The following is a 27,513-nucleotide window of genomic DNA, read 5'->3' as shown; positions in this document are numbered from 1 at the left end:
TCTCCAAAGAGGGAAGTTAAGCACTGTGGGAAGCTCCTCTGTGGGAGTAAAAGGCAATTGATCGGCCTCGATCCTGCCAGCTCCAAAGCTCTTGTGTTGGCAGGATCAGTGCTCTGACTAACATGATGCCTCTGTAGATTCAGTCTGCTTCATGAACTGTCCATTTTTTATCTTTTAAAAAATATTAAATGAAATACACTTAATTGACTTGTAAAAAACAAAAACTGCAAACTGAATTAACAGCAATTTAAAGCAGTGTTAATCTCACAGAAAAGCATCTTCTCATACCACTTTGCCATCGGGTGATTAGAACAATCTATTAAAGTAATCCTAAAGTGCTCCTTCAAATCTATGCTACATAATTTTACAAATACAAGCAATTACTCAGTACAGAGAATATAATATGCAAGCTAAATAGCAAAATAATTCTTAAAGAGTTGAATGCAGAATGAAGTCAGACTTTCCTTATTAAACTTTTTATTAAAATTGAGCTTTATTTTACATATTTAAAATATTTTATATCCATGTTATGCAGTATGTATGAAAACAATTGTATGCGAACACTTGCATAAAAATATGTGAAATCACAACTAAGCAATATATAGCATGTTCCAAAATATATTTCAGGAGTAGAATACCTGAGTTTTCAGTAAGCTGGTTTCCTGCGTTTCACTGATTTTAACAGTTACATTTTATAATGTATCTGATCTCATATAAAGCACTTCTTTGGTTGAGAAAAACTTCACGGGAAAGGTAGAAATCAAGCAGAGATATTACTCAAGGCCTGTCTTCAGAATCTTCTTCCCCGTGACGATCCACTGTTTGAGATGCTAGGAAGGACTCCCAGGTAGCAAGGCACTTAAAAGAATCCACAGATACATATTAATGTAGCAGACTAACTTCTGTAAAACTGGTAGCCAAGGAGAAAAAGAAGCAGAAAAAAAAAGAGTACATATGCATTGTCACAAGCTGTTTTTGTGGGACTGTGGTAATAGCAAAATATGGTCTCCTAGGCAGCTCAGTGATATGCAAAATGTTAGCCAACATGCTGGGTGAGCTGTAAAGGTCACTTTTACATAATGACAAGCACACAGTGTGAGCATCATAATTGTATGTGTTAGCATGGGAGATGCTAACATTAATTATGCTCTTCTTTAATCTCTCCCTTTAGTTACAGGCAAAGATCTCTAAATAGAAAGCACAGTCCCGCTCAGTTCCTTTGTAATCTCTATGGATTCCTATAGCACATCCAATATTCTTTCCAAGTTAAATTAAAACTTTTTTTTTTTTTTCTAAACACACAGATAGTTTGTTTTTCCCCTGAATAATGAGAAAGAAATGGGACCAGAAAGGTAGGAGCTGGGGGGAATTGCCATCTTTACAACAAATGAATTTCCCTCATAATGGAAAAATGTAGTAATAACTGTACAAACTATATATATATAAATTGGAAGCAGTATAAGTAAAACAATGATAATAATAAAAGTCCCCAAATGAATTGTAGTTCAGTTTGGTGTAAATGAGTACTGGCAGCTTGGCAAACTTTATAAATCAGAAGTCAGTGTTGAGGATCATGGCCAGCTTATCGCTAGGTAAATCATGATGTGCTGATGCTTCTTACTCAGATACCAAGTTTCTACCATTTCAAATCTGTCATTAAAACAATGCAGCCAAACTCATGCAATAATTCTACTGTTTTGAAATGGAAATATTCTAATAGAAGTTTGACTTACACACTCATTACTATTGATAATGAATCTTATTTACCTCTTACTGTACAGTTTTTTCATGAGGAATCTGAAATGTTCAGAATTAGTAAAACTTCTGAAAATTCTGAAGAAATTCTCTTATATTAAAACCTGAACAGCATACTGCATTTACTCAAACTGTAAATTAGCTCAGCCCTGAAAATGTCATAATTTCCTAAGTAAAAACTCTTACCATAAACCATTCAAGCTATGGTAATTCGCTCTGCGCAGCTACACTGAAGTATCTAGGCTCCATCTGTCACTGCTTAGGAAATAGGGAAAATATCCTAGCATTCATGCTGCTTCAACTTACCTAGCTCCATCTTATTAGAATAACTTCTACTGAATAACATAAAAACTCTGCCATTAAATATATGGATTCTATCACAGTACACTGAAGAGCCTACGTGCTGGCACTATTGCATATCTACCTGCAAGAAGACAATTGGGCTTATCTGATAGTCAGAAATGATGATAATTTATGAACTCTAAGAGCAAAATCAATGAGATACATGAATGGAGGTTGAATGGAGTTGGAGGAATCCATGATGACATGAGGAGGCAGAATCAGAGATGCCAATAGACAATGTAACAAAAAATGGCAGCAGTTACACCTCTGAAGACAGAAAACCAGAAAGGGGATGCAAGATAATGCATGAGATTAAAGAGCTGACCAACAGATCACAAACAAAAAAGTACATAGGAGCTTGCTTTCACAGAGGTTCTTAGTCATTATCAGACATGTTAGAGACTTTGTGATTTGCATGTTGTCCTTCACACTACATAAACCATAACCTGCTTCCTCGAGCTTATTTTTGTAATCGTGACAGAGTTCCCACCCAGTTTTCTTCTTGCACTGCACAACATTGTGATGCTGTTGAGAGCACACTGAAGGTTTGAATTACTGTGAAAAAAGAGGAGTAACTGGGTAAGATTCACATGGAAGTCTGCATTTCTTCGCTGGCCTTTTGGAGAAATTATATTTTGCAGTGGTAGACCAGGGAAGAACAGTGAAAGTAATGCTAGCATGAACAGTGATCTGCAAATATTGCAAACTGATTTCTGACTTAAAAGGTCTTTTTGACCTTTTGTTGAAAGCCTTTAAGGTTTGTTCATTAGATTCTCCTGTTCTCGTGTGACGCTGTGGCAGCTGTGTCTATCTGGGGTGTCTGAGCCTGGAAGGTGGCTTCATGGCTTCAAAATGTCAACAAGGCAGCTGCTAGCATTTTCATTGTGGTGCTCATCCTCAGTTTTCTACTGGCTACAGCCCAGACTGGATTGCCATCCTAGAAAGCTGCAAGGCACATCTGTTTTTCCTAAGCTTTTCCTAGGTGTGAGACAAGAAATAATTAGTTTCTTGAACTGTCTTTTGCTGGCAATGGATGACTATTTCTTATTCTTTTCCTGAGCCACAGTTTAATTCGTACTATGTATCTTCATGTTTTGTCATTTTGTAACTTCACTAATGCGTGTGGAAGTACATACATCATATTTACCGTCTGGAATATAAAAATGGCGCTCTATTATCTTTGCAGCACTGAGACAAAATGCGTGTGTTAAAATGCAGTCACACTACGTTGCTTCTCCAGATAGATACAACTTACCAAAGTCTTTCCAGACAAAGGTTCAGAGCATTTTTTTCTGTTACATGAGTTATTTAGTCTTTAATTTAGCCTCATTTATATAACCAAAACACATTTTCCAAAATGAAAGAGCAATGGTGGCTCATTTCACTGTCAGACATCACAGTGCTGCTACAGCTGACAAGTTTTATAATTAACCATACCAAAACAAAACTAGGTCTCTGTGCCTTAGGCTCAAGCTTTTTATATCGTGAAGCATGAACGGCATAAACGACATTTTGTTAGTGATGTATGCTTCAGCCCTATTACAGAGTGCTTTTACTGAGTTCTCCTGGGAGGGTGAAAATGGAGATCTAAACAGAGGATTCGCCCACTTTCACAAAAGAGACAGAAAGGAGACAAAAAGAAAAACCAAACACGGGAAATTAGATGTGCATGCATAGTGCTGAAATTCATAATCCAATTACTTGTAAAAACCCTGCAGAATGCATTAGAAAATCTAAATATACAAAATGAAAGAGCTTAAATAGGTCTATTTTACCTACAACATTCTGATTACTACTGTTCTGCACATCTGTTCCACAACACCATTTTTAGAAATAGCAGCAAGAGGTTTCCATATACAACTGCATATCTAACAGAAAAGGAGATTTAAAAACAGAACATGTAGTAGGGATGATAATAGAAGCAATGTGTCACATGCCATGTGTTCCAGTTCCCTGTTTTCCATGGTTAATACCTTAAAAATATCACTTGTGATGACATTTCCTAGAGTAAAATCTGAAAACGAAGTCTTTTATATTTGAGAAAGAGAAATCATGTTCATAGTTTCTGGGTGCGAGGGAACAAAAACTAGTGTGTGTACACATAGATAAATGCTAATTCCCACTATAAATTAAAAAATAAAAAAGCATACGTATTCCTGAAAGTATTTAAAATAGATTTCTGTGGCTGAGATGACTGAAGATTCAAAGATGGACCCAAGATTTGAAATGGCATTCACAGTGACAAACTGGCTCAGCCATGTGGGAGCTTCTGAATATCACGAGAAGTTTGTTAGCTAAAAGCCTGGGCATTGCAAAGGTAGGATGTGATCAACATGCATAAGCAGCTAACTTTGCCACACAGCCCAATGACTTGGTACATGCATCACAGAGGCCTCCAGGGCAAACAACACATTTAATCTATTTTCCTAAAGCGTATGCTAGATAGATATATGTGGGCTTTTGGGTTAGAAGTTACTCTAATGGGGAAGTATTCTTTTGACCTAATGAATCATTTGGATGAATTTATGCCTGCGCAGTAATGTAGGTAACACAAATAGACTCAAGCATAATTGCAATTGAAATGGTTAAGAAAATCAGGAAACCATTCATTTTATGTTTTTGGAGAAAAGAAAGCTGTGTGTATAACAACAAGACTCTGACTACTCTGTCAAATTTAACTTTTTGTCAGATTAATCTGCAAATGTTTAAACATGCTGACATGGCAAATACAAAATTAGAGGCTACACTTTAAAAGATGTATCGTAGCACAAGGAAAAAAACAATGTTATTTCAGTGCCAAAACAAATTAGATATCATTCTACACCAAGGTGGAGGTGGAGGGTAGGGGGGTAGGGAACCACATTGTTGCTGCATTTATTAGAGAGCCTTATAATCAATGGAAAATCAAACTGATATATTTGCTGGATTTACAGTGTCTGAGCAGTATTTGGATTGTGCTGCTACTTACTCAGGTTTTGTTTTTTTTCCTCTGAATATGTTAACAAAGTTATTTGCTGAGAAAACTAAGTATTTCTTTTTCCTTGATGTATATATACTAGAGAGTATGGCAAACTTGGAAAAACCTATCAGTGAATGTTTAATTGTTATTGCTCTTTGAAGCCAAAGTCCATTTCTGGTTGCCTGGATTGTTGGCTAATATGAACCACAATGACTTCAGATACACTAGCTAAGTAACAAGAACTTTGTATCTTGTTTTGTTTTTAGTAGTGCTCTGTCCTAAGGGTGCTGGAGAATATCTACACCTAACTTAATGAAAAGACCTCAGTGACAATCTGCTTTCTCATTTGTGTGCTCTGTCCTGTGGAGAGCTTGTGGTTTCAACCATTGGGAAGATTGTACCTCTTCTCAGCTGAGTTGTGCTAATTCAAACCATTGTGTTGTACCTAGGAGACAGGAGAAAGCACTAAAAGAGATGGTATGGCATTAAGACACACTTCATTCAAGGGCTCCTCTGTAAGGCAAAAAAATTGATGTTTTCTTCTTCAGAATGAGAGGTCCTGATTATCTTTTCAAATTAAAACCTTTACATATAAATACATATGTATAGACCAATATAAGGTCTTCTCCAATAATTAACCATCATCAATAACAATAGGTCTCAAAATAAAAAAAAAGTACACGTTTTAGATTAAAACTCCCCAAACTCCCCAAATTAATTTTACCAAAATCTCCTGAATGCCAGAATTAAGATAATGGTTTTCTGCTAAAAACAAAACAAACAGAAAAAGAAACAAAAACTGATAAGCCCTTACTGATCAACCAGGTTGGCCTAAAGTTTATTATTAACCAATACAGCAAGATACTTTTTTCTGCAATCTGAATCTATCAGGACATAACAGCAAAACCATTTGAAGTTTCCAGGGAAAGCACCAACAAAGAATAATGTCTCACTGTAAACTAATTTGTCTAGTATTTCAGAGACTATTTAAGAAGAGCCACTGATACTTGTACAGACAGTTGAACCATTTTTCAAGTCTTTGATTTAGTGTTAATAATTTCATTTATAATATGAGTTTTGACATTCTGAAATGAAATTATAATTCAGCAAAAAGCATTTTTAGACAGGAAAGAGAAACAAATAATTATTTTTGTGTTTTAATTTAGCTAATCATTCATGAACAAATATTCCAATATATTTAGTACTGATTTAACACACATATTCATAATATAGAAACCAGAAATCATCAGTAGCTGTAAAAAATCTGAGAGGATGCCAAAAGTTTGCTGCCTGATTTCAGAAAATATTTTGATCTTCATATGTAACAACAGATTGTCAATGTCCGCACATCTCACAGGCTGCATCCTAATTAACTAGACTTGATGATCAAGAGTTCTGTCTTTTCAATTATGTTCTAACAAAATGATTTGTAAAACCAGGACACTGATTTTACATTGAGGCTAATGGACAACCCATAAAAGGGTTGGAACATGAGACTGGAAGACACAGATAACAACATATATCTGTGAAAAATACTATTCTTTGATTAGTAGATGGCTAACTGCCTTACTACAGGAGAACCTGACAGAAATCGCAGTATCTGGGATACTTTCAAAACAACCATAACATAAGCAACATGTTTCCTCTGAAGAAACTTCACAGAATGCTTAAGAGATTTGATACATGTTTTCAATTCTATTGGTTAGAATATCTTGGAATTTTTACCAAGAATAACAGCTATGGCATTTGAATTGAAATGAAAGTTTTATTTCAACCATTTTGCTTTCTTTCCAGAGTTGTCAGTTTCAATTGCAAAAAGATTTGATTTAGTAACTGTGCATTTTAAAAAGTGTGCCATAAGCCTTTTCTCAAACTTGTATAGCTATTATCATAGTAAAGTCTGATTGTTTCACAGAAGATCACTCCTTAGAGAAATAACAATGAGAACTTTCTGAATGTGTTGTTTGAAAAGAAACCACATTTAAATGTGCTCTTCATATAAAGTAATTTATAAATCTGGAGCCTTCCAGAGGGCTTCTTCATGCACTCGCTGCAAATAGCTTCTAAGCTGAGATATAGAAGCTGACATTAAACCCCAAAATATCTTTCAAATTCTTGTGGTTAGTAAAACAAGACTGCCCTCTGTTGTTGATGAACTCAGGATGAACCACTTGGGCACAAATGAAATATGTTTTACTTAAAACAATTCAAGTTAAGGAAACTGCCTCTTTATTCCCAGAAAACCTGATTCTGAAGCTAATCCAAGTTTGAACTAAAGTACAACATTTATTCTTTAGATGCAATGCAGTGATTTCTCCACTGAAATAAGTCAATAATAACATTGCTATGAGAAAGGGTTTTACCTCTTCATAATAACGGAGATTATTGTCAGCCACACTTGTGAACGCTGATCTCATATCGTACTGCATGTTTTGCTTCCACCTGTCCCAGTCTGCTTTCAGAGCATTATTGGCACATTCTACTTTATCTTCAAGTTTCCCAATCTCCTCTGAGAACTAAATACAGATTGGAAACATAGAAATTAAAAATAAAAAAAATGTTAGCATTTTAAAATTGGTCAATTCCAAGTGACTGTATTGCAGTAAGATGAACAGGACCGCAGAACCAAGGTTGGTATTAAAATTAGTACATCATTTCTCAGTGATAAATAATTAAAAATTCTATTTTTAATGAATAGCTCAGTACAAATTCTGAAATATTAATAGCAGAAATTCTAGACAAGAACTAAAATGTTGCTGAAAATATTTTTGTTGTCTGGAAAGTTACAGACTGTGGCACCTCTTTGCTTGCACTCGACAGTAATTTGTCTAAAAAGGAAAACATTGAGGGCTTTATTGGAGCAAAATCAACTTTACAAGTTAGATTTGGCCAGAAGACTGAGAAAATTCTGACAGAACCTTTTATGACCTCAGGAAAAATCAGAATGGGGAAAAGATAGCAGAAATTATACTCACAGATTTCTTGCCTATCACCTTGCAATCCTTTAGTGTGGAACTAACCCTGGTGTGACCATACAAGGGAGCGAGAAATACTGAAATAGAGAAAGAACTTAAAATAAGAGGATTTCGGCAAAGCAGGAACTGTTTCTGAGAGATCCAGGATCAAAAGCCTTGAGGGCAGCTGCTCTGCAGACATTATTTTCTTCCAGGTGCTGGAGTTGCACAAAGTGTCTCCAGGCTAATGGGAATCAGAAAATGTTCAAGGGCCTTTTTCTAGTGAGTCTTCTTGTTCTGTCACTAATTTTGTACCAATTGTCATTTGCTAATCAGCTGTGCCGGTGCTGGCTGGCACCCAGTTGCAGAATGAGGCAAATCTACAACTATAGTGTGAATTAATGCCTTGGGACTGCACAGCATCTGCCTTCAGCAAACATACAGAGGTCAGGCCCAAATACCACCTCTGACGATCAGAAACCAGGAAAAGCTGATCTCCTTATTTTGTTTCCATTGCAACTCAAGTACTGTACACCTGCCTCCTATTTTTTCTTTCTCTTCTATCAGGCAAAGTGTTCATTCATCATACAACTTCTCTGTGAAGTTGGGTAGCTTCTCATCAGTGCCACAGAGCTTGTGTCTTAATTGATAGGAATTTCCAAGTCTTCCACAGGATTTTCAAGGGATGCTTAGGCTATTCACACACTGCAAGAAAACCTTCAGAGCTGGACATGGAAAGCTGTGGTCCACAGCCTTCAGCTCCAGCCATACACTGAGGGCAGTTCTCCAGTGCCACAGGTGGAAGTGCTGCAAACAGCAGAAACAAATTAAGTGACTCTGACTGAAGCAGTGATGGAACCTAAGCCCGATCCTTAAAACTGGAGATATCAGGGGAAGATGACAGCTCATACACATTGCTTGTGTGACTGTTGTGAAGAAGAGACACGTATGTTTTAACCAAGTAACTTTTGTTTGTGTACATTTCCACTATGCAGTGCTTGGAAGACCTGTTCACAGTCAGCATGAAATTGTCATCAGGATCACTCTGAAGTCAGTTTGTGCAACCCTCTGGGAATCCACTGTTTGGGATCTTACTGCCTGCTATCTGGGGGCACCCCAGAACAAGAGGTGCTGCTCCTGCAAAAATCAGCCCTTTCAAGAACAACCAGCAAGGAAGTAAGGTCAGTCAAGTGAAAAGACAGAACTCTGAATTCACAAGCCACAGATCCCAATTCAGAGTTTGACAAAATAAAATCTTTATGCTCAAATTAGGCAAAAAAAGAGTAGCTAGGAAAATCGAATGACATTTCAACTGAATGTCTTTTTTCCATATTCCATGATACAGAGATGAATAAACATTTTTAGTTTGACTTTATTTCTACATTGATTTTCCTTGCCACACTTCTAGATCCATGAAATACTGAACACTATTCAAGAAGAAAATGAAAAAATATTATTTCTACTTTACTGAAAAGCCAAAGTTCAAATATCCAGCTAGATCAGTAATCAAACTATGGACAAGGGTAATTTCATCAACTACCAACAGTGTATTCAATACGAAAAGGTTAATCCAAAGATTAAAGATGGGGAAACTACCTTTAAAGACATTACAGGCAACTAGATTAGTGTCTTGGGCATGCCCCAAGTTAACTGCCTTTCTTTCTAACGCTAATAAGGAGTGCACACAGAATACTGAAAATAGTGACTATCTGTGTATGATTTAGAATAAGAAAAGCAGTTGAATCCATTCTTCTGCTTTAGCAAGAAAAAAATATTCTTATATGAAAATGAGCTAGACTACGTTTTTGAAGAAATCTGACTTCATAGTCCTGGCAACATCATCCTGCCTTTATCTTGACCTCCGTATCTTTAAGGCATTTTTTACAGTTTGTTTTTGTCTTGGCTTTTCTAGGAACTACAGATTTCTTCCATAGTGTAGCTACAATGAGATGTGGGCAGGCAGGCTGTTCTGCGTCCCTGCCTGGATATGCGGTCTAAGCATCACCCTCTAAAGCCCCACAGAATCTGTGTACTGTATCAAGATGAGGGCTGAACTTAGGGTGTAAGGATAGAGTTATGCCACACTTCTTCATCTCAATTAGAAAGGTTTAAGCACAGCTGAAAAGAAACATATATACTATCTCCTTCATCTGACAGCAGAAATCAATGCATGGCTTGGTCTCTGAACGAGTACATCCACGTAGTGTGTCCTTGATTTACAAGGTGTACATTGTTACAATTTATCCTACAAATTAAATATGATCCTAAATCAATTTTCTTACACTGACCTCAGTGAGGCAGCTAGAGTAATAAATTAATTCTTACATCAGTGGTTCCTGCCCGAGGACAGCATGGTGCTCACCAGACAGAACCACTGGACAGAAGCAGTAAGCTAGACACTGCCAGGGCAGAGCTGCCGGGCATGAACAGGGTGACTTGTAGCCAAAGGGACTTGCAGCAGTAGCCAAATTATCTGGTAAGAGACACAACATTTTACAGTATCTCAATATGCCAAACAGCTTGACCTTCTATCTGCTACATGAATTAATCTTTCACTTGGCTGTACTAACCAAACCTTCTCAGCCTGGAGTAAAATATAACATACACTTGGAATGTGATAGATTTAGCATTTCTTTTCTTCATTTCAAGCTTGAATAGCAGAATCCATAAGTCGGCATTTAAACCTGTTAGGTTCTGTCAGAGCAGATTATACCAACGCTTTGTCAGAATTACTATTAGTACTAGCAGCAGTATCAAATCTGTAAAAAAAAACTCAAGCAACTGAAGGAGGCACTGGTTACTCTTTCAGAGCACAGCATAGGAGCAGTGGAGCCAAAATGGTAACCTCTTCACAGTCAGAGCTCTGGAGGAAAGTAAGGTCTAGATGAGTGGGAGAGCACTCAAACACCCCTCTCAAAAATCTGTCAGGAGACAAATCACAACCTTCAGACCTTCTGTATTCTAAATACCTTCCACCTTCAACACCTACATTTTGAAGTGGGAGGATATTTTTTGGGTTTTCAGAAGCATCACAAGTACCTGTCCTAAAAGCCCAAGAGGAGAAGCATATCTCAAGAAAATGTTTATTCCTAGCCAATGAACCTGACATCTCACGAGGTTTAATTTGTGATTCGAGTCTGTCAGCTGCACTGACCTTGGGAATGTTTTGCACTCTCTTGCTGTATAACTGCCTGCTTGTTAAATCATTTAATGTTTGCTGTGACCAGTGCTAAAGATCTCAGTGCCTTTTATCAGCTCTAAGGACAGGCTGAGATTCCTTATCTATAGTGGAAGTGTACTTCAATTAGATTAGAGTTCTTGCTTGTCACTGTCAGCAGAATTTCTGACAAGTTCAATCTGATGTCTGTGAGATCATTAGAACATACATAGGGTATGTCTAAAAACAGAAATGTGCAAATGAAGACAAAGTCTGCATTTGACACCAATTCCAATAACAACACTCCTGTTTTCAGGCTTTTCTTCCAACTCCTCTCATTCTGAAAGCAGTCTGGATAGAAATGTCAGGAAAATAGTTCAACATGTAAAACAAACTAAAGAAGAGTAAAAAAGAGATTCCGAAAATAGTAAAAAGTTACTTAAACAGTTAAAAAAATAGCAGTGCAAAACTCTCAGTGGCCAAGCTGCCATTAAAGGAGAAAGCCTTCCACTTCTAATTAAGAAGAAAGTCACCAGGATGCAGCCACCACTCAATTAGTGAGGACAGGATTTTATGGTTAGACTAACAGACATCTGCTTTGCTGCTCTGATGAGACTGTAAGAAGAGGCAAGATCTCAGGAACTGCATTTTTTTAATGGGCTGGAAAGATAAAGTGAAGATCTGAACCCCTGAGTAACCACAGGATCCACAGGCTTTTATCACAGTGGTGCCAAGGAAATGCAGGAACAGTGAAAAAAGACCATGTTCACTGGAAGCAAAGACAAACACCTCATTATGGAGCATGGTGTTGTCAATATCAAATCAATGGTACAATCAATACAATGCAAAAGGGAAAATTATTCCTTTTTGTCTATAACAGTTGAAGAAATCCAAGTGCCAGCACCTTGTCTGAGAAGTCCATTAGATGACACTAGAAATGCTTTCTTAGAAGGCCATGTCCTGCCAGGTAATGTCCCTTCCCTATGGTGGACAGCAGTAAGGCCAGCTGCTGAACAAACTTCATGAACTGCATTTCAGCACTGAATCACTCTGTGCAAATGCAATTGTTTTTTAGCAACAAACCATAGAAATGGGAAGTACTGATAAAAGGGATGAGAGGTTGATGCAAAATTGATTTAACTAGCTGCACACAAACAACTTGAGCAATGACCTATAACATTCCTTCTGGTCAGATGAAAATATGCATTGTATGTTCATATGCACTGCAACTAAGACACCTGATCTATGATACACCCAGCATGAGACCTCACTTCTAGTTAATTGGCCAGTATAAAGATACATATGTTTTGTAGGTAGACTGAGAGTAGACATAATTAAATAAACCTTTACTTGAAGTTGCTCTTTGCGGATTCCTACAAGTGTGAGATTACTGTTATAAAACTTGTTAATTTATTACAAGGAGTAGACTTTTACATGACATTCCATATAAACGTTTAGGAGCAAAGAGCAGAAGTGGTTCTCCTGGCAGTGAGTGACCTCTCTCTGTGCCCTGCAGGCTGGTTCCCAGATGTGGTGATACCCCTGCACATACCATGACCCCAGGCCAAAGAAACCATACAAGCCCCCGCTCTCCTCCGCCCTCCACTCTCCATGTTGCTCAGACACTGCCTCCTTCCCCGCCTTTCAGATTCACAGATTTTGCCTGCACCCACCAAGCCTTTCATGCCAGAGTGTTCTGCCCACACAGGGTAGGCAGGATGGCTGGGAAGCAGCCAGCCTGGGGTCAGGGCTGCCAGCTGGTGGGGACACATGCCAGGGAGCTGAGAACATGGTGGCCAGGTGGGGAGTGGGCAGCAGGTCAGCCTGTGCCCTCTAAGGGGAGAATGGCAATCTGCTGGCTTTGCTGGCAACCAGAGGCAGCAGAGGACCAAGACCCATACTTGCTGCCCAGCTCCCAGTCTGCTTTAAACTGTGTCTCAGACTAAGGATAGGAGAAGCAGCAGGAGAAGTAGAGGAACAAAACAGTTAAGAGAACAGAAAGGCAGTAAGATGAAAGGACAATGTAAGCAAATAATTTTTGCTTGCTGGCTGTCCCATTGCATTATACAGAGGCAAATTATTATGAAATACACTGCAGACATCACAGATATCAGCTAGTGATAGTATGTTCTTACTTATTCTGTTAACTGACAAAAAATCAAATGAAAATACACACCTTGACTGCCAAAAGCTATCTAAACAGCTCACCTTTACATGAAAGCTAATTGTGGCAACTCTAATAAAAAATATCTGAAATGTTAAGGATTTTCTTCTCTAATGCACTAAAAAGTTGCAGGAATTATTATCTAGTCATTTTTGTGTATTATTTACACTGTATGACACTCAGTGTTAAAGGTGTGCTAGAGGACAGTATTTAGGTGTTAGAGCTAAAAAATATGAATTTTTCACAATGCCAGTTCTGTTCTTCACTGTACCTATAAAGGTGCACAGGTGATAGCAAAGCAGTGTGGAAAGCCATCCCAGGACCAGCACTGCATTGTGCTGCATTGCACATGAGTTGACTGAGGCAAGAAGTGAGTTGGTGGCAGCAGCAGGCAGGCCAGCTATTGAAGCTTTGCAAACTCATTCCAGTGAGCTCTGCTGATGGCTTTGAGGATGTCAGAATCCATGTGCTACGTGTCTGACTGCATTAGAATGAAGGTGTCAGCTAGTGAAAAATATCCTAAAAAATAACCAATCCTGAAAGAACAGGATCCAGAACTTTTCATTTTAATTATGTCTCATGAATGGCTTTGCTCATTCTACCTCTATTCCTCTCATGTCAACAGAGCAGCAGCTACAAGAGCACTGCAGCAAGTCTTACTTTAACTTTCAGTTTGCAAGTGGACAATGCTAAAAGCCACTGTGCCTCCTGCATTGATATCACACAATTCATGAATGTCCACTATTCCCAATCCTTTGCTGTAGCTGCCTACCCACTGAAGATTTTGCCTTTTTCTCAACCTTGCCTTTGCCTGGCATGTGTAGCTGCAGAGACCATGCTTTCGCAGAGGCAGTATGGGACTCAGAGACACCATACAGTTACAGTGCATGGCTTCACAGGACATACCTTGTCCAGGGGATTCACCTCTTGCAATTAGAGTAAGGCATGGAATATTTCAGCATTCTGTACGAAGACATACTCACCAGATCCTTGTCTGCTTTTTTATTGGCTAAAGCATCAACTTTGGAATCAAGCTCGCTTTGAATTTGATCTCTCCTTTTCAAAACACCCTTAATATAAAAAAAATAATAATAAAAAAGAAGAAAAACTAAATATATTCAGAAAACCATACCACAACATAAATTAAACAAGACATGACTCAAGAACGTTAGCAAGATGCAAATACTTTCCTAAAAAGAAATTCAAAATCATGTAGTGAATACTTATTTTTCAATATCTACTTTTTATCTTACATGTTTTTTCAAGAGTCTTAGTGAGTACAAAGTCAGTGCCCCAGGAATGTGCCACACAGGTATCACTGCTAACTGGATGAAATCACCAGCAGTAGCAGTTAACTTAGTATCAACTCAACCTACAATGTATTCATTTTGAAAAAGCAGCATGAGATGGTGAAACCCCCTAACCAGGAGTATCTTGTTTCAGTTGTTGGAGTACTGAACTGTAGCTCAATAAAATCTGATAAAGTTATCATTAAAATGATAGCTGCAGTAACTTTGATAAATGTGCTTATTTCTAGTGTATGTAATTATTTCCTCCTCTAAAACTGCCTTCCAGGTATTGAATTTTTAGCATAATATCAAAATATAATTAGACAGGGAAGGAAATGTTACTTGTTAGACTACTAAATAGGAATGGTATTACAGATTAAATTTTCATTTCTGATATTCATATGTTCTGTGACCTTGAGCAAATCTTAAACATTTCTCTTTGCCTTAGTTTCCTCATCTGCAAAAGTACACTCAGTTGTGCTTATCTCACAGAAGGCATTAGTCCTTTTAAAGAAATAATCAAAAGAAGGACAAATATAATTACTAATCTAAAAAGCTCCTTTTACATTACTTTGCCACAACCAATTTTACTTCTTCTGCATGTAATAAAAGGATTTTTGGTATCTACCTCTAGCATAGGGCATGTTGAAACCGCACAGGACTCAAGCAGCTCTACCTTCTCTAGCTGCCTTGTTTGATTGTATTCTCTCTGCCATCTTGTCAGTTCAACATGAATGACATAAAAAAATGGAATAAAAAATTAGGAGGTGAATTTTCAAATAATTTCTCAATGTTACTTCTAGACCAGATGCTCACTAGGAAACTCTGGTAAACCTGACTCTGGACAGCTCTGAATAATACATTAGCAGTATGTATTCACATAAATCTAATTTTCAATAGCTCAGAATATCTTTTGTTTAGATAAATATATAAAATGTTTAGACATAAGCACAGAAGCAAAAAAATAGTTCTGGAAGAGCTGCCCATCACGTTACAAATGCATTTTTTTAAAATTCTTTTGCCTTTTTTAAAACTACTGTTTTGATTATATGCCAAATGTTATCTCACATACTCCTTAAATTATAAGATAAAACCCAGTGATTTTAATATTGGTGTGTTACAACTATAGGCAAGTGCTGAATTCTGATGGCAAACAGAGGGACTGTGTTTTACAAGCATATTATATTTTTATAATATTCTGTATAATTCTGACACAAAATCCTCAAATAATTGTTTGTGGACCCACAGCTACCTTACTGCTGCAGTTTGTATGCTAAAGCTCAGTGGGACAGAGTTACACTCTCCAGATTTGCTCTGCCTCTGCTGTGAGTCAGCTAGAAAGGAGCCTGCCTTGATGTAAATATTTAGCTACAAATTCATCTCTTGCCCTCAGTTTTCAGCTGAACTCACAGCACTGGAAAATACAAGGTCTAATCCTTTGTACTCATCACACCTTCTTCTGCACATATGCCAAATATGTCCCTTGAGCAGAAGATAATGGTACCCACGATGAGGCGCTAAAAACACCCCTGAAGTCAGGTTTTACTAGTGACTTCCCCTATTGTATTTTTAGTCCTATTGTATTTTTAGTATGATTAGCCCCCTCTCCAAACTGTGAGAGGCAAGTAAGTTGTAGGAAAAAGAAATCCATAGTGAATGAAAGGAAAACAGCGGTGCTTGAAGAGGAATGAGCTAGAGGAGCAAGACTTTCCTCATTAACTCTTTGTCAAATTAACACTGTGTTGCAAACAGTTGGATGCTGCAACCAGAAATAAAAAGAAAACAAACAAACAAAATGAAACAAAAGCAATGAGCAAAAGAATCTTGCCATGTTGAGCAATAAGAGCCAGGACGCCATTCTGTGCTTTGTACAGAGAAATCTCCCTGCTAAGTACAAAAGTTAGGACCTGTACAAAGGTAAACCAAGCTGCAGACAGCATCTCTTTAAACATGAAGGACAGAAAGGCTCACAGGTAACAGACTTACAAGCTCTGAAAAATGAGAATTGAAGGAGGAAATACTGCAATTTGCTAAGATATTCATTTCTTCATGCTTTTAATCTCAACCTACCTGCATGTACATTTAAATAATACAGCCTGTGGAAGCAGGACATTTTGTGTGGTCCCTCTTTCAACTGCAGCTCTAGTTCCTAACTTTTAGAAGCTAAACCTTATTGAAAAATTGACAGCGTTCTGCCCAGTGCCAGTAAAGGCCTCTGCTGGCTGACTTAGCTTGGGCCCTGCTCTACACATGGCATGCAGCACATTCAGCCCCTGCTCAGCCCCTGCCACCCTCTGAGCTGGGTTCCCAGCAGACACAAAAACAGATACTACAGCTTGCCTTGGGATGGCAAATCCCACAGAGATGTGATTGTATACTTTTTTTTTTTTGCTTTCTGAAGGCAGAAGAGTGGGATTTATGATATGCTAAAATCAGTTTTTGAATTATGTTGATTTTCAATCAGATGGATTTTTTACTTTCTCTCCAAGTGTAAGAAAAATACACCCATAGAAGGAACTGAGAGCATCAGCTTATGGCAGAGACTAAAATGTGCTTGTGACACAGGGACTGGAAGCTCCCTGCTGTTCTAGAAAAAGAAAACATAATTTAGGAACATCTACAAAAAGAGAAACCTCTCCACTCCTTCTCCCCCGCACAATCTGTTACTGCATATTTCATCAGTGTCAGAAGAGGTCTTTCTAAGCTGCTTTTCCTTGAACCTTTCTGTGCTCCAGCCCTACAACACACAGCTTTCAAATCAGACTTTTGTACTGCTACCCACAGGCTCCCTGCCACACAAACTACTATGCAGTTCTGTCTGAAATGGGTGCCTCTTGCCTGATTAGCAAGGGAAACAGGACAAACCGGATTCTCTGCTAATGGACAGCTATCCCATTGCTGTGCACATTTACTAACAGCAGAACAGTGGCCACAAAATGATTTTCAGCAGTTACAAACTTTGTTCCAGAGTTTATCAATGGATTAAGCCAAACTTCACATACTGCCATAAGCAATCCTTAATGAAACCTTACCATCAGAATTTCACTGTAGAGAACATACTCATGTATGATTGGGAGCAGATTTTCTGAGAGCCCAGCCATTCGTTTCTCTGTAGCCTTGCAACATTTGTCAATGCAGCTGGCGACGCCTTTTAGGGTGTCTGCTATATCTTCTTCTGATGCTGACCAAAGTGTGTGGATAGGACCGTACTCCTTCATCTCATTAAAATACTCTTAACAGGGACATAGACACAGATTAGTCTTTTGTTCACTAACAGATGTCTAAGTGATACTAACTGCAATATTTACTGTCAACACAGCAAGGAATCAGCAGCTTTACTAAGTCCCAAAAGGTGCAGACAACACAAGGAAGTTCATTCCAGTTCTTTATTTGATATTTCCTTTAGAAGTTTTTATTAATCTGAATAGATGGATACCATAGGAGTTGTTTCTCTTCTGTCTCTAGACCAAGTGATAATTTTGCAAGGCCCAGAAGCCACTGTGATGTTTGGTAGTACTCAATTTGGGCAAGCCTGGGTATGACCTGAAAGCTTGATGTTAACAGAAGGCTCCTCTGAATTCATTTTCATGTACTGAAGACATAATTTTGACACAATTGAATTTATAATGAAGAAACATCCATCAAAGATAGAAAACAGCTGTGTGCTGAAATGTTACTATGAAAACACTTCAGCAAAAAAGCGTCCATGGAAGATGGAACTTAAAATGTCATGTTAAGATACTACGATCAGGAACATTCTCATGTCCTCATCAGTACCCTGCACACTAGTGTTCTGCCTTTTGCTATTTGGAAAATCTAGGAAGAAGATTTAATGAGCTTTTGGGAGCATGGCAAAATTTGTATGTTTTCCAAGAAATATTTTGGTACTGATGACTTGAACCTAAAAAACTTGGCCAGCTAGTTCCACTGGAATGAGCTGTATCAAAAAGAACCCTTTTCAGCTACATGTATTTTCATTTTATAAGCTCCCTCTAACTTGGCAAGGAGGTGCTGAGATCTGGTTCTGCACACTTAAAGTACAGAGTCTTGGTTATTAGAGAACACAGTGTAGCACTTCAAATTCTACTATAGATACAGTAATGTCCCTCAAGTGCTGATTCCAGTAGAATCAACAGTAATAAACAAACCTAGACTGAGATCAGCGTTAAGCTCAGAAAGTTAATAATTTAGAGTTGCAAGTGGGTGTGCAAACTGCTGTTACTTAAGGAAAAATATGAGCTTAAGCAATCCTTCTCTATAAAACAGGCACAGTTTCCCATGACAGAAACTGCTGCCAACACTAAAGCTCTTGAAATTAAAAAATAATCTATTTGGCCAACATGTAAAAAAAAGAATACAGCATGAAACTAAAAGAGATACATACATAGAGTCCCAGAATCTACAAAGCATTATGCCAGCATGAGACAGCACAGAAAACTGTCTCTTTACATTCCATTCAAAATACAAAATGTCATACAGCTCTCCAATAAGAACAATAAAAAGACAGCCATACTTGTTTTCTTGTTTTTAAGTTCCTTTTCAAGCAGGTCGGTGATGTGTTAGAACCCTCCCTATTACCAAGTTACTCAAGTTAACTTGAAGATCTGCCAGAACAATGACCATTTTGGAAAGCATGGTATAAATACAAATCTCCACTTTCCCCTGCTTGCTGGAAATAAGTATTTTGCTTGGAACAATGAAAACAAATCTACTGTTTACACCAAATCATTTTCCAATATATCTATTTCTTAAACCCATAAAAAATACTTGTTTTCTACTTACCCCTTTCTTCCTTGTAAATTCTATGAGCTATTTTGTCCAGAACGTTTATTTTGTGACTGAATGTTTCCACATAATCATTCATTTCTGTAAACATTTCAGGACGATTTTTAACTCCTCCTCTTACTGAGGATGCTACAGCTCTTACAGTCTGTCCCATTCTGCTCAGCAAACCTGGACCTTGCTTCTTGTGCGAGGAGAGCTCCTAAAACAAGAATGCACTGTGTTCATTTGCACATACATCTTTAAACTCTTTAGAAATAATATTTGATTTAAAGTTTTAAATTTTGTTTGTTTGTTTTTAAACAAAAACTGCATAGACCTCAATGGAAAAAAAGACTCAGCTGTATTTTTTTTCAAGGCAAAATCTTGTTCTAAGATTTCCTGAACAAACATAAAGATACTGTGCATTGTGCTCTTAAAAAGCATGACCAGAGATGGCAGAAAACCTTTACCCTTTCATTCTGTACAGAGAGTTGACTAGTTTGCAATTTAGCCTCTAGAACAGGAATGCAGGGGTAATGATTGCAAAAAGTAATTGGGAAAAGCGAACAGTGTTGCCACTGGAAGAAGTAATCCAGCTATTTTTTTTGTAACTACCTTTACATCATGATAGAATAACCTTTTCTAAAGTTCCGAGGATTGCTTTCTGAATACAAAACTCGGATCTTAACTGAAAGCATACAGTGTTGTGATTTTGTCACAGAGATCCAAATGCAGCAACAAAAACTGCTATGGAAGATACAGTAATATTTATGGAAACACAAAAGATAGCACAGAAGAAAAGTTCGTCTCAGGGAACAAATATTCCATAAATCTTACACCTTCTGACCCTTCTGTTACTTCTGGAGGACGCTACTGAGTCCTGATCTAGAGAGAATCCCCAGACACTACTACTGACACACAAAGTGGTTCCATAAAAGTGTAGATAAAAATAAAGCCATTTTACCCAGGCCTGTGCAGTAAGAAAAATTTTGAAGTCTTCATTAAAAGTTAAAGTTGGATGATCAGCAATACGGTTCAAAAATTTATGCAGAGCTTTTCTTCGAGTCTCAATGAATTCATCGCTAAATCGTTCCACCATTCCTTTCATCACAAATTTTTCAGGTAATGGCTAAGGAAAGAAAGAAAAAAATATAACAGTTTTCTACTTACTGAAAACAGGTATACTTTGTAAAATTCACCATGTAAAAATCAAATTGTTTCAAAATTATTACATTCAACAACAGTATAAACTGGTTCATGTAGCCAATAGTGCAGCAGAATACAAGTACAATTGAGAGAGGGAAAATAAATTACTGCAAATGTCACAATTACAAACGTAAGTAACACCCTTGCAGAATTTTTAATTATCACGTATGTACACATATAAGAAGCTACTGATGAAAAGGTTGCTTTAGTGTTTGCCAGATATCAGGAACCCCAGAAGGACCTCAATCATCTTTGTATAAAGCTGGGGTCAGCATAGAAATTAATAAAAATAATGTAAGTTTTAGCAAACGAACAGGAATAATTAGTGTTGGATGTGCTTCTTCAAGTTTGCTCTTCAACCAAAGAAAATCCTGATATCGTCGTCGGACTTCATATTCACAGGAGTCAAATTCACCACGAGATGTCTGAAAACAACAAACAGAAAACACAGGTCCAGGAAGTTAAGAATATTGGGTAAAAAGAACAATATTGTTTTACATTTTTAATAAAACTGCACACACAATTCTATTTCACCCACGCTACTTGCTTGCTGTTTTTAAAGCACAAAGATCAATTGCTTTAGGAGAGAAAACATAATATTTTCAAGAAATCTAAATTCTACAAAAAATGCACAACAGATTGATTTGAAATAATCAGTCTGACAGTGTTTCCAAAAGATTTCAATCATTACAATAGTGTGGTGTTTCCCTTTTAACAATCATAATTATGTTCATTAATTTAAGGGCACTTCTGAAGGGATGAGAAGTCAGTGAAAGAGTAAAGTCCATTTTTAGCATTTTGGAAAAAACAGAAAGAGCTGACAAATGTCACTAGGTCCTGCTGACACCACTCAACAATCCCCGCTTTCGGCGCATGAAAACTTGAGCATATCATAGCACACTGCCTGTGCTGTTTAATGGATTATACAATCCATCCATCTCAGTTTTGTAGCCCTTTGTCAGACCTTGACAACAAATTTTCAATACTTAGAAAAAATGCTTATTACAGCATTGCAAAATCACCAAAGTGCGAGATTTTATCACTGCTCCATCTTCTAGAATCGAGCTACACAGAGCAAAGTGATGCATGCTGTTCAGCATTCGGTGTTCCACAGATGTACAATGTGACACAAGTACATCGTAAAAAAACTCACACACTCTTGTAACCTAAACATCTTTAAGGGCTGAATAAACTTTTTTCAAGGTATGTGGGAGGAATGCTTTTACTTTATCGTCAATAACCAGCACTTCAAATTAAATATGAGAAGGAAGGATGAAAGAGATAAAGAAGCAAAAGCAATCCACCTTACAGCCCTTCCATATTTGCCTGCAGAAAAAGATGTTCATTCATCTGCAAAAAGCTGCGTGAAGTGAAAATTATTGCTAGCAACCTAATGAAGATAGCTCTCTTCCTACTCTTTAAATATTTTATGAGAAATTGATAAGCTCTCTATTTAAAGATGAATAATTCCCATTTGAAAATTTGGTTTTAAATGTATCTTTTAAAAAGAACTCAAAGTAAAATAAATTAACAAAGTAATTCTCAAACCACAGCCTGCAGAATATTGGTAATCCCAGAAGAGCTGGCTGGTCTCACAATGCTGTCTTTCTTCCTTATTTCCAGTAAATAATTTGCATGCAGGACAGCTAAAAATGCACTACGCTGTTTCCTACTATTACTTTTTCACTTGAGAATTGTGGCAGCTGCCCCAGAAAGCATGTGCAACTGTAGACTGGAAACAAACTTGCAGATGATAGCAGGCGCTACCATTACGAAACAACAGAGCTGAAAGACTTCGCAGCAGGTGTCCTTCAGGCAAAGCAGCTATTTCCTCCGTGTAAAAAAAGTTACGTACGTATATGTGTGTGAATATACCCATGCTGATTTTTTGTTTTCAGAATCAACCACACAGTTACGTGCAGTTACAGTGATCTGTAACTCATAGCAAAATCAGAGTACAGTTTCAGTTGGGTTGTATCCCAGAGAATGGCTCACAAGAAGGCTGAAAATGCTATCACAGTTACTGCCGTGAGCCACTGAGGTTTACCCTTATCTTCACCTAACAGATGCTTACCTTTGTGACTACTCTGTATGTAATAAATGTTTCAATGGCTGTAATGTGGCTTTCAGGGTCATCGACAGTAATGAAGAGATCTTTTAATTCTGGTTCATCTTCAAATTTATATTGGTTTATCATAGATGAGGGGGATATTGGCATTGAAGGACTGAATGAGTTCGCCTCAGCCAGTGATGGATCCTGCGGACAGAACGTGAGAATATCTATGTTGAAACATATTTATACACAAACAAGCACATCTCAGATGCTAAAATGGTAAGTTTTAAAATAAACTGGTAAAACATAGGACAGACAAAAGAATTATATGATATGTGACAAGTCTATTATTCTCTTCAGTATTTGCTTCGCTGAGGATATAAGAATGAGATTTACTCTAGAACTGATCAAAGCAGAACACTAGCTTTAGACAAGAAATTTATGCACAGCTAGAGAACAGAACTTGCCTATGAATGTTAAAATGAGTTATGAATACAGGCACTCGGTGCTTATGCAGTTCGATTACCAGCTTAGTTTGAAGCCAGTTACCTCAGGACTTAGGAGGTTTCAGTTATCTCTAGTAAGCTGTACTATAAGAAATTATGATTTTAAAAGACTAAGACAAAATCCAAATGAGAATTTTTATTGGGATCAGATATTTCAGTTTGCACATATTTTAAAATAGAATTTGAAACAGAAAGCTTTTACAGAGACATGAATTTAATCTTTAACAAATAGGTAAGGATATAGTATAAAACTACCATTTAATTTCTCAATTAAATTAAATTCACTCACTACGGAAAACACCATAAAGTTGAATATATGTTTAAAAATAATGAGGATAATTAAAATAATCACTATGTTTGAAATGTCAGACATTTTATATAACTTTCCTAATATATCAAATGCAGTGATATGTTTCAGTGAATAACGAACTTTATTATTCATCAGTGTTTTTAGAAAGCTTTCTATAGATCTGAAAGATGTGAAAAATAGAAGTGTGTTTAGCAAAAACAAACTGTAAAACTGCTTGAGGAAGCATGCTTAAAGCAGATCTTTTAAAGCAAAGAGGTCACAGTGTAATGGGCCCAGTTAGTGGAAAATCGCTTCTTACAGTTTACAGACCATAAAAATCACTTTCTCTTTTGAAAAATGTAAGAAGCTGATATGCAAAATTGGATAAAAGCTGAAGGAGGTCTCTGAAGGAGGTCAGCACGTGGATGAGCAGCCGCCTCTCAGGTCAGCCCTCTGGATGCTGACCAGCTTCAGGCCCTGTCCCCTCCTGGCAGCTGGCGGGGTGCTGAGGAGCTCACCCTACACGACAGGGCACCTCAATTGCCAGCTGCAATGGAAGATGCTTTCTTTTTGTGGGCTCCTCAAGGCAAAAGCATCCTTAGTTCTCTGGAATGTATTGGTTGCTCATTTGAGGTTCGCTTGAGCTACTCTCCTACTGGTTTTACACTGCAGTAAAATCAACTGCTTTTCCAAACCAATGAATAAACAATGCAGAATGGTTTGGTTGGAAGGGGCCTTAAAGATGACCCAGTTCCAACCCTTCCACTAAAGCAGGTTACCCAAAGCCATGTCTGCCTGGCTTTGAGCACCTCCAAGGATCAGGCACCTGCACATGCTCTGGGCAGCCTGTTCATGGGGCTGGCTGCTCTACTGCAAGCATGATAATCCAAGAGGCAAAAATGGCCCTTTGTAGTGCCTTGCTGACTATGGAGCATGCAGAAAAGAAATGCTGCTGATGAGAAAACTGTAAGATGTCAGAAGTGGGAACGTACACAAACCAGAGCTGTGTACTGTCAGGTGGGACTGAAGAGTACAAGACTGGTGTCAACGAGGCTGGCAAGAATTTTTCCTTTGGGTTCAACTGGGCCAAAACTATCATTGGGACATGTTCTTCCCCCCTTTTCTTGCCCTATACCTCATTTTATATTGCCAACTCTCTCCTTTTGAATCTATCGATGTACTCTCCTAAATATGGTGTAGAAGCTTATATTGGGAATTCCACACTGAAAGTATTAATATACCAGACCTCCTCTCAACGCAAATAGTGAGATGGAAGATTAAAGGCGATGCCTTTAAATATTATATAGCTGCTTACTTGTGTATCTGTCAGTTACTTGACATATTGTACTTGGGCTGTTCAAGCCCATGATTTCTTTGCTGGTATGTGGTCAGCACTGACTGGAGCAATGAAGGATGAAGACAAAAGCTGTTTTCACTGCTCACCAGGACTGGCTGCCCATGCTCTGCATGGAGAACGAACACTGTTTTCCAGATGTGCTCATGTGGGGCAGACCACGCAATGCAAAGTGCTGAGAAAACAGTTTGCCAAAGCACTGCTCCCCCACAGAGCGTGGACACCTGGCTCAGAGCTACCACCACTGCCCCAGTCAGGACCCAGAGCTTGCAGCTGAGGCCAGGGACCCAAAGCATGTCTGGAAGCAGAGGATGTGGTGGCAGGGTGTCTAGAAGAAGAATAGCTTAGTTGTTGGAGTGTTCTTCAAAGGAGAGACTTTCAGGAAGACAGGACAGCTTCTTGGCTGAAACGTTCACTTTTAAATCAGGCTCAAATCCCTGATCAACTTGCTCCAGAAAAAAATTTGCTTCTGTGCAATTCTGTAGTGGCGTGTACATCTTTCCTACAAACAGCATGAAGAAAGTTTCCTGTAATTACGGAAGAGATCAAGCACTTTTTAGTTTTGAAAGGGCTCCTTAATATTTTAAGCATTAACAAAACCACTGACAGCTCTGACAATGCCACGTCAAGGTACCAGGAACAAGGAACATGAGGACTATCAGGGTGAGTATTGCAACACATGCAGTACTCTATTTGACACTCAGGAAAGAAGGCAGGTTGAAAACACGGTATTGATGTGACTCACAATTCAACCTTGAGAAGTTGTCTCTGTTAAAATGACCTCAGAACTTTCTCCATGGTGACGGAAACTTGGACAAAGTGAAACACAGGTTACATCAGAAAATGGTTTATCGCAGCTGCTGAGGGAGATGCCAGTCTGTAATATTTGAGAACTGCCAAGGGATAGTGGCTCAACAGTTGTGATGCTACCAGGTCAAATGTCTGTGAATTTTCATACAGTAAAAACTTGGCGTCGGCATCTTGAGTAATAACTGAGGGTATTGATGCTGACAATTTGTTAAGACCCTCATTTTTCACTTCTGAGATAGCTGGTCCATTTCACTGACTAAACTTAGAAAAATGAAGTTGATGCCAGCACCAGGCACTGAGCACTGCACTGCCTCTGCATCCCAATCGGCCTGCCCACATTACACCACTGCCTTGAGGACAGCAGTGTGAATCAAACCCGAGGAGGTCTTGAACAGTATGTTACGGACAAATGAGTTTTACAGAAATTGCTCTGAAACTACATTTAGCCTGTCAGTATCCTGTTAACATAACGGACAGACACAAACAGGCTGTGATCCCAAATCACCTCCACAGATTTTCATCATCTTGAAAGATCTGCCCTCAAATTGCAGCTGAAAGCAAACGATGAATTTCTGGCTGATACACAACCACGAAGAGCAGGAGTCCAAGACTTGCACATAGCATGTTCTTGTCTGCAGAAAAAGGTCATTCTGCATGCAGTAAGAGTTGTTAAAATTCCTGTTATAAGCAGGATGTATTTTACATGAATCTATGTGGAAGATATTTAAGGATATAGATGTTTGCCAGAGAGCGGGAGTAATTCATATTAACAACACTCGTTTGGTTTTCTGTTCTCAAGGAACATCACGCTTGAGAAGTGAGCGTGTTGCTACGCTGTATTGACAGGCATTGAAACTGCACGCAGAGCTGCCCGGGCTTGTGCATGCCTGGCAGAAGTAAAAGGATTCCAGGTGAGAAACAACTAATGCTACTGAGCACTGGTTTCGTGCTCAAGTTCAGTGAATATGATTTAGCTAAACTCTAGTTAGGCTTCAGAAAAGCACTGAGAACTTGGTAAGGCTTAGCTTGACCTTTTGCCCGTTACAGACCATTAAATCACCTAACAATCCCCCCCTAGCCTTAAATCCGTCAGTTTCAGGATATTTATTGTAATCAGTTTAAATAGATCCCAAGAATCAACTCTTATTCCAATGATTTTTATTCACATATACAGAAAATTGATTCCTCCCCCACCACTCCACACACAGAAATATAGGAAACGTATATTTAATTGCTATTACAATTGGTCCTAAGATGTTGGATACCCCATTTTCAATCGGGAAAAACGCTTGCAGTTTCTCACATCGTGGCACGCAGCAGTTCGGAACTCGCAGAAGACGCCCAAGCAGAAGCTGCCCGCTCCGGCAGCACCTCGGCGCCCTGCCGCGTCCTCCCGCCGTGCAGCCAGCGCGCCCCGGGCCGCGGCGGATCCGCCGCATTGTCTGCACGCGGCGCGCCCGGGCCGCCGCGCTTCGGGCGTTCCCGGCCGAGTGCCGCGGAGCGGTTCCACGCAGGCGAGGCCGAGCGCGAGCGCGAGCCCGCCCCGCCCGTCCCGTCGGGAGCGGGGGTTCCTCGGCCGCCCCCGTCCCCGCTCGGTCCCGGCGCCGCCCCGCGCACCCGCCCCGGGCGGCGAGGAGAGCGCGGCCGGGCGCGGCCGTACCTTGCTGAACACCTCCAGGTCGTCCTCCTCGTCGTCGAACTCCAGCACCTCGGCGGGGGCGGTGAGCGGCGGCGCCCGGGCAACGCCGGGGGAACCCGCGAGGGGCTCGGGCCCTCCCCCGCCGGCGGGGGGCAGCGGCGGCCCCGGTACGCGGCCCTCCGCCTCCATCCTTCCCGCGAGCCCGCTCCCCGGGGCGCCGCAATTCGCCGCCCGCCGCCCCCGGCAGCCCCGGGACGCGCCCAGTGCGCAGG

At 39.0% G+C, this 27,513-nt stretch overlaps 1 protein-coding gene and 1 long non-coding RNA gene across 4 annotated transcripts in view; one reads left to right on the top strand and one right to left on the bottom strand.

Moving 5' to 3' along the window:
• Nucleotides 1-457: 457 nt before the first annotated feature.
• SNX7 (sorting nexin 7) lies at nucleotides 458-27,513 on the bottom strand. 3 transcript variants are annotated; one of them, XM_065742240.1, is made up of 9 exons: nucleotides 27,263-27,513; nucleotides 22,665-22,847; nucleotides 20,905-21,015; nucleotides 20,349-20,513; nucleotides 19,403-19,604; nucleotides 17,653-17,852; nucleotides 14,315-14,401; nucleotides 7,420-7,572; nucleotides 458-910 (listed from the first exon to the last, which is right to left on the bottom strand). In XM_065742240.1, the coding sequence occupies exons 1-9, from the start codon at nucleotides 27,428-27,430 to the stop codon at nucleotides 896-898; spliced, it is 1,284 nt and encodes a 427-aa protein (XP_065598312.1). In that variant the 5' UTR covers nucleotides 27,431-27,513; the 3' UTR covers nucleotides 458-895. The 3 variants fall into 3 exon arrangements, with proteins under 3 accessions (XP_065598312.1, XP_065598304.1, XP_065598319.1); XM_065742232.1 differs by having other exon boundaries at nucleotides 458-858; XM_065742247.1 differs by lacking the exon at nucleotides 27,263-27,513 and adding an exon at nucleotides 25,538-25,557 and having other exon boundaries at nucleotides 458-858.
• LOC136052313 (uncharacterized) overlaps nucleotides 27,284-27,513 on the top strand; it is a 33,444-nt gene continuing 33,214 nt past the window's right edge. The window contains exon 1 of the long non-coding RNA XR_010622537.1: nucleotides 27,284-27,323. This is a non-coding gene — a long non-coding RNA (uncharacterized LOC136052313). The remainder of the gene's footprint in view (nucleotides 27,324-27,513) is intronic.

The sequence above is a fragment of the Cyrtonyx montezumae genome, unplaced genomic scaffold (assembly GCF_038088225.1).
Source record: "Cyrtonyx montezumae isolate F1298 unplaced genomic scaffold, pur_monq_1.0 scaffold_1, whole genome shotgun sequence".
Taxonomy (NCBI): Eukaryota; Metazoa; Chordata; class Aves; order Galliformes; family Odontophoridae; genus Cyrtonyx; species Cyrtonyx montezumae.
This window is presented reverse-complemented; position numbering and strand designations above follow the sequence as displayed.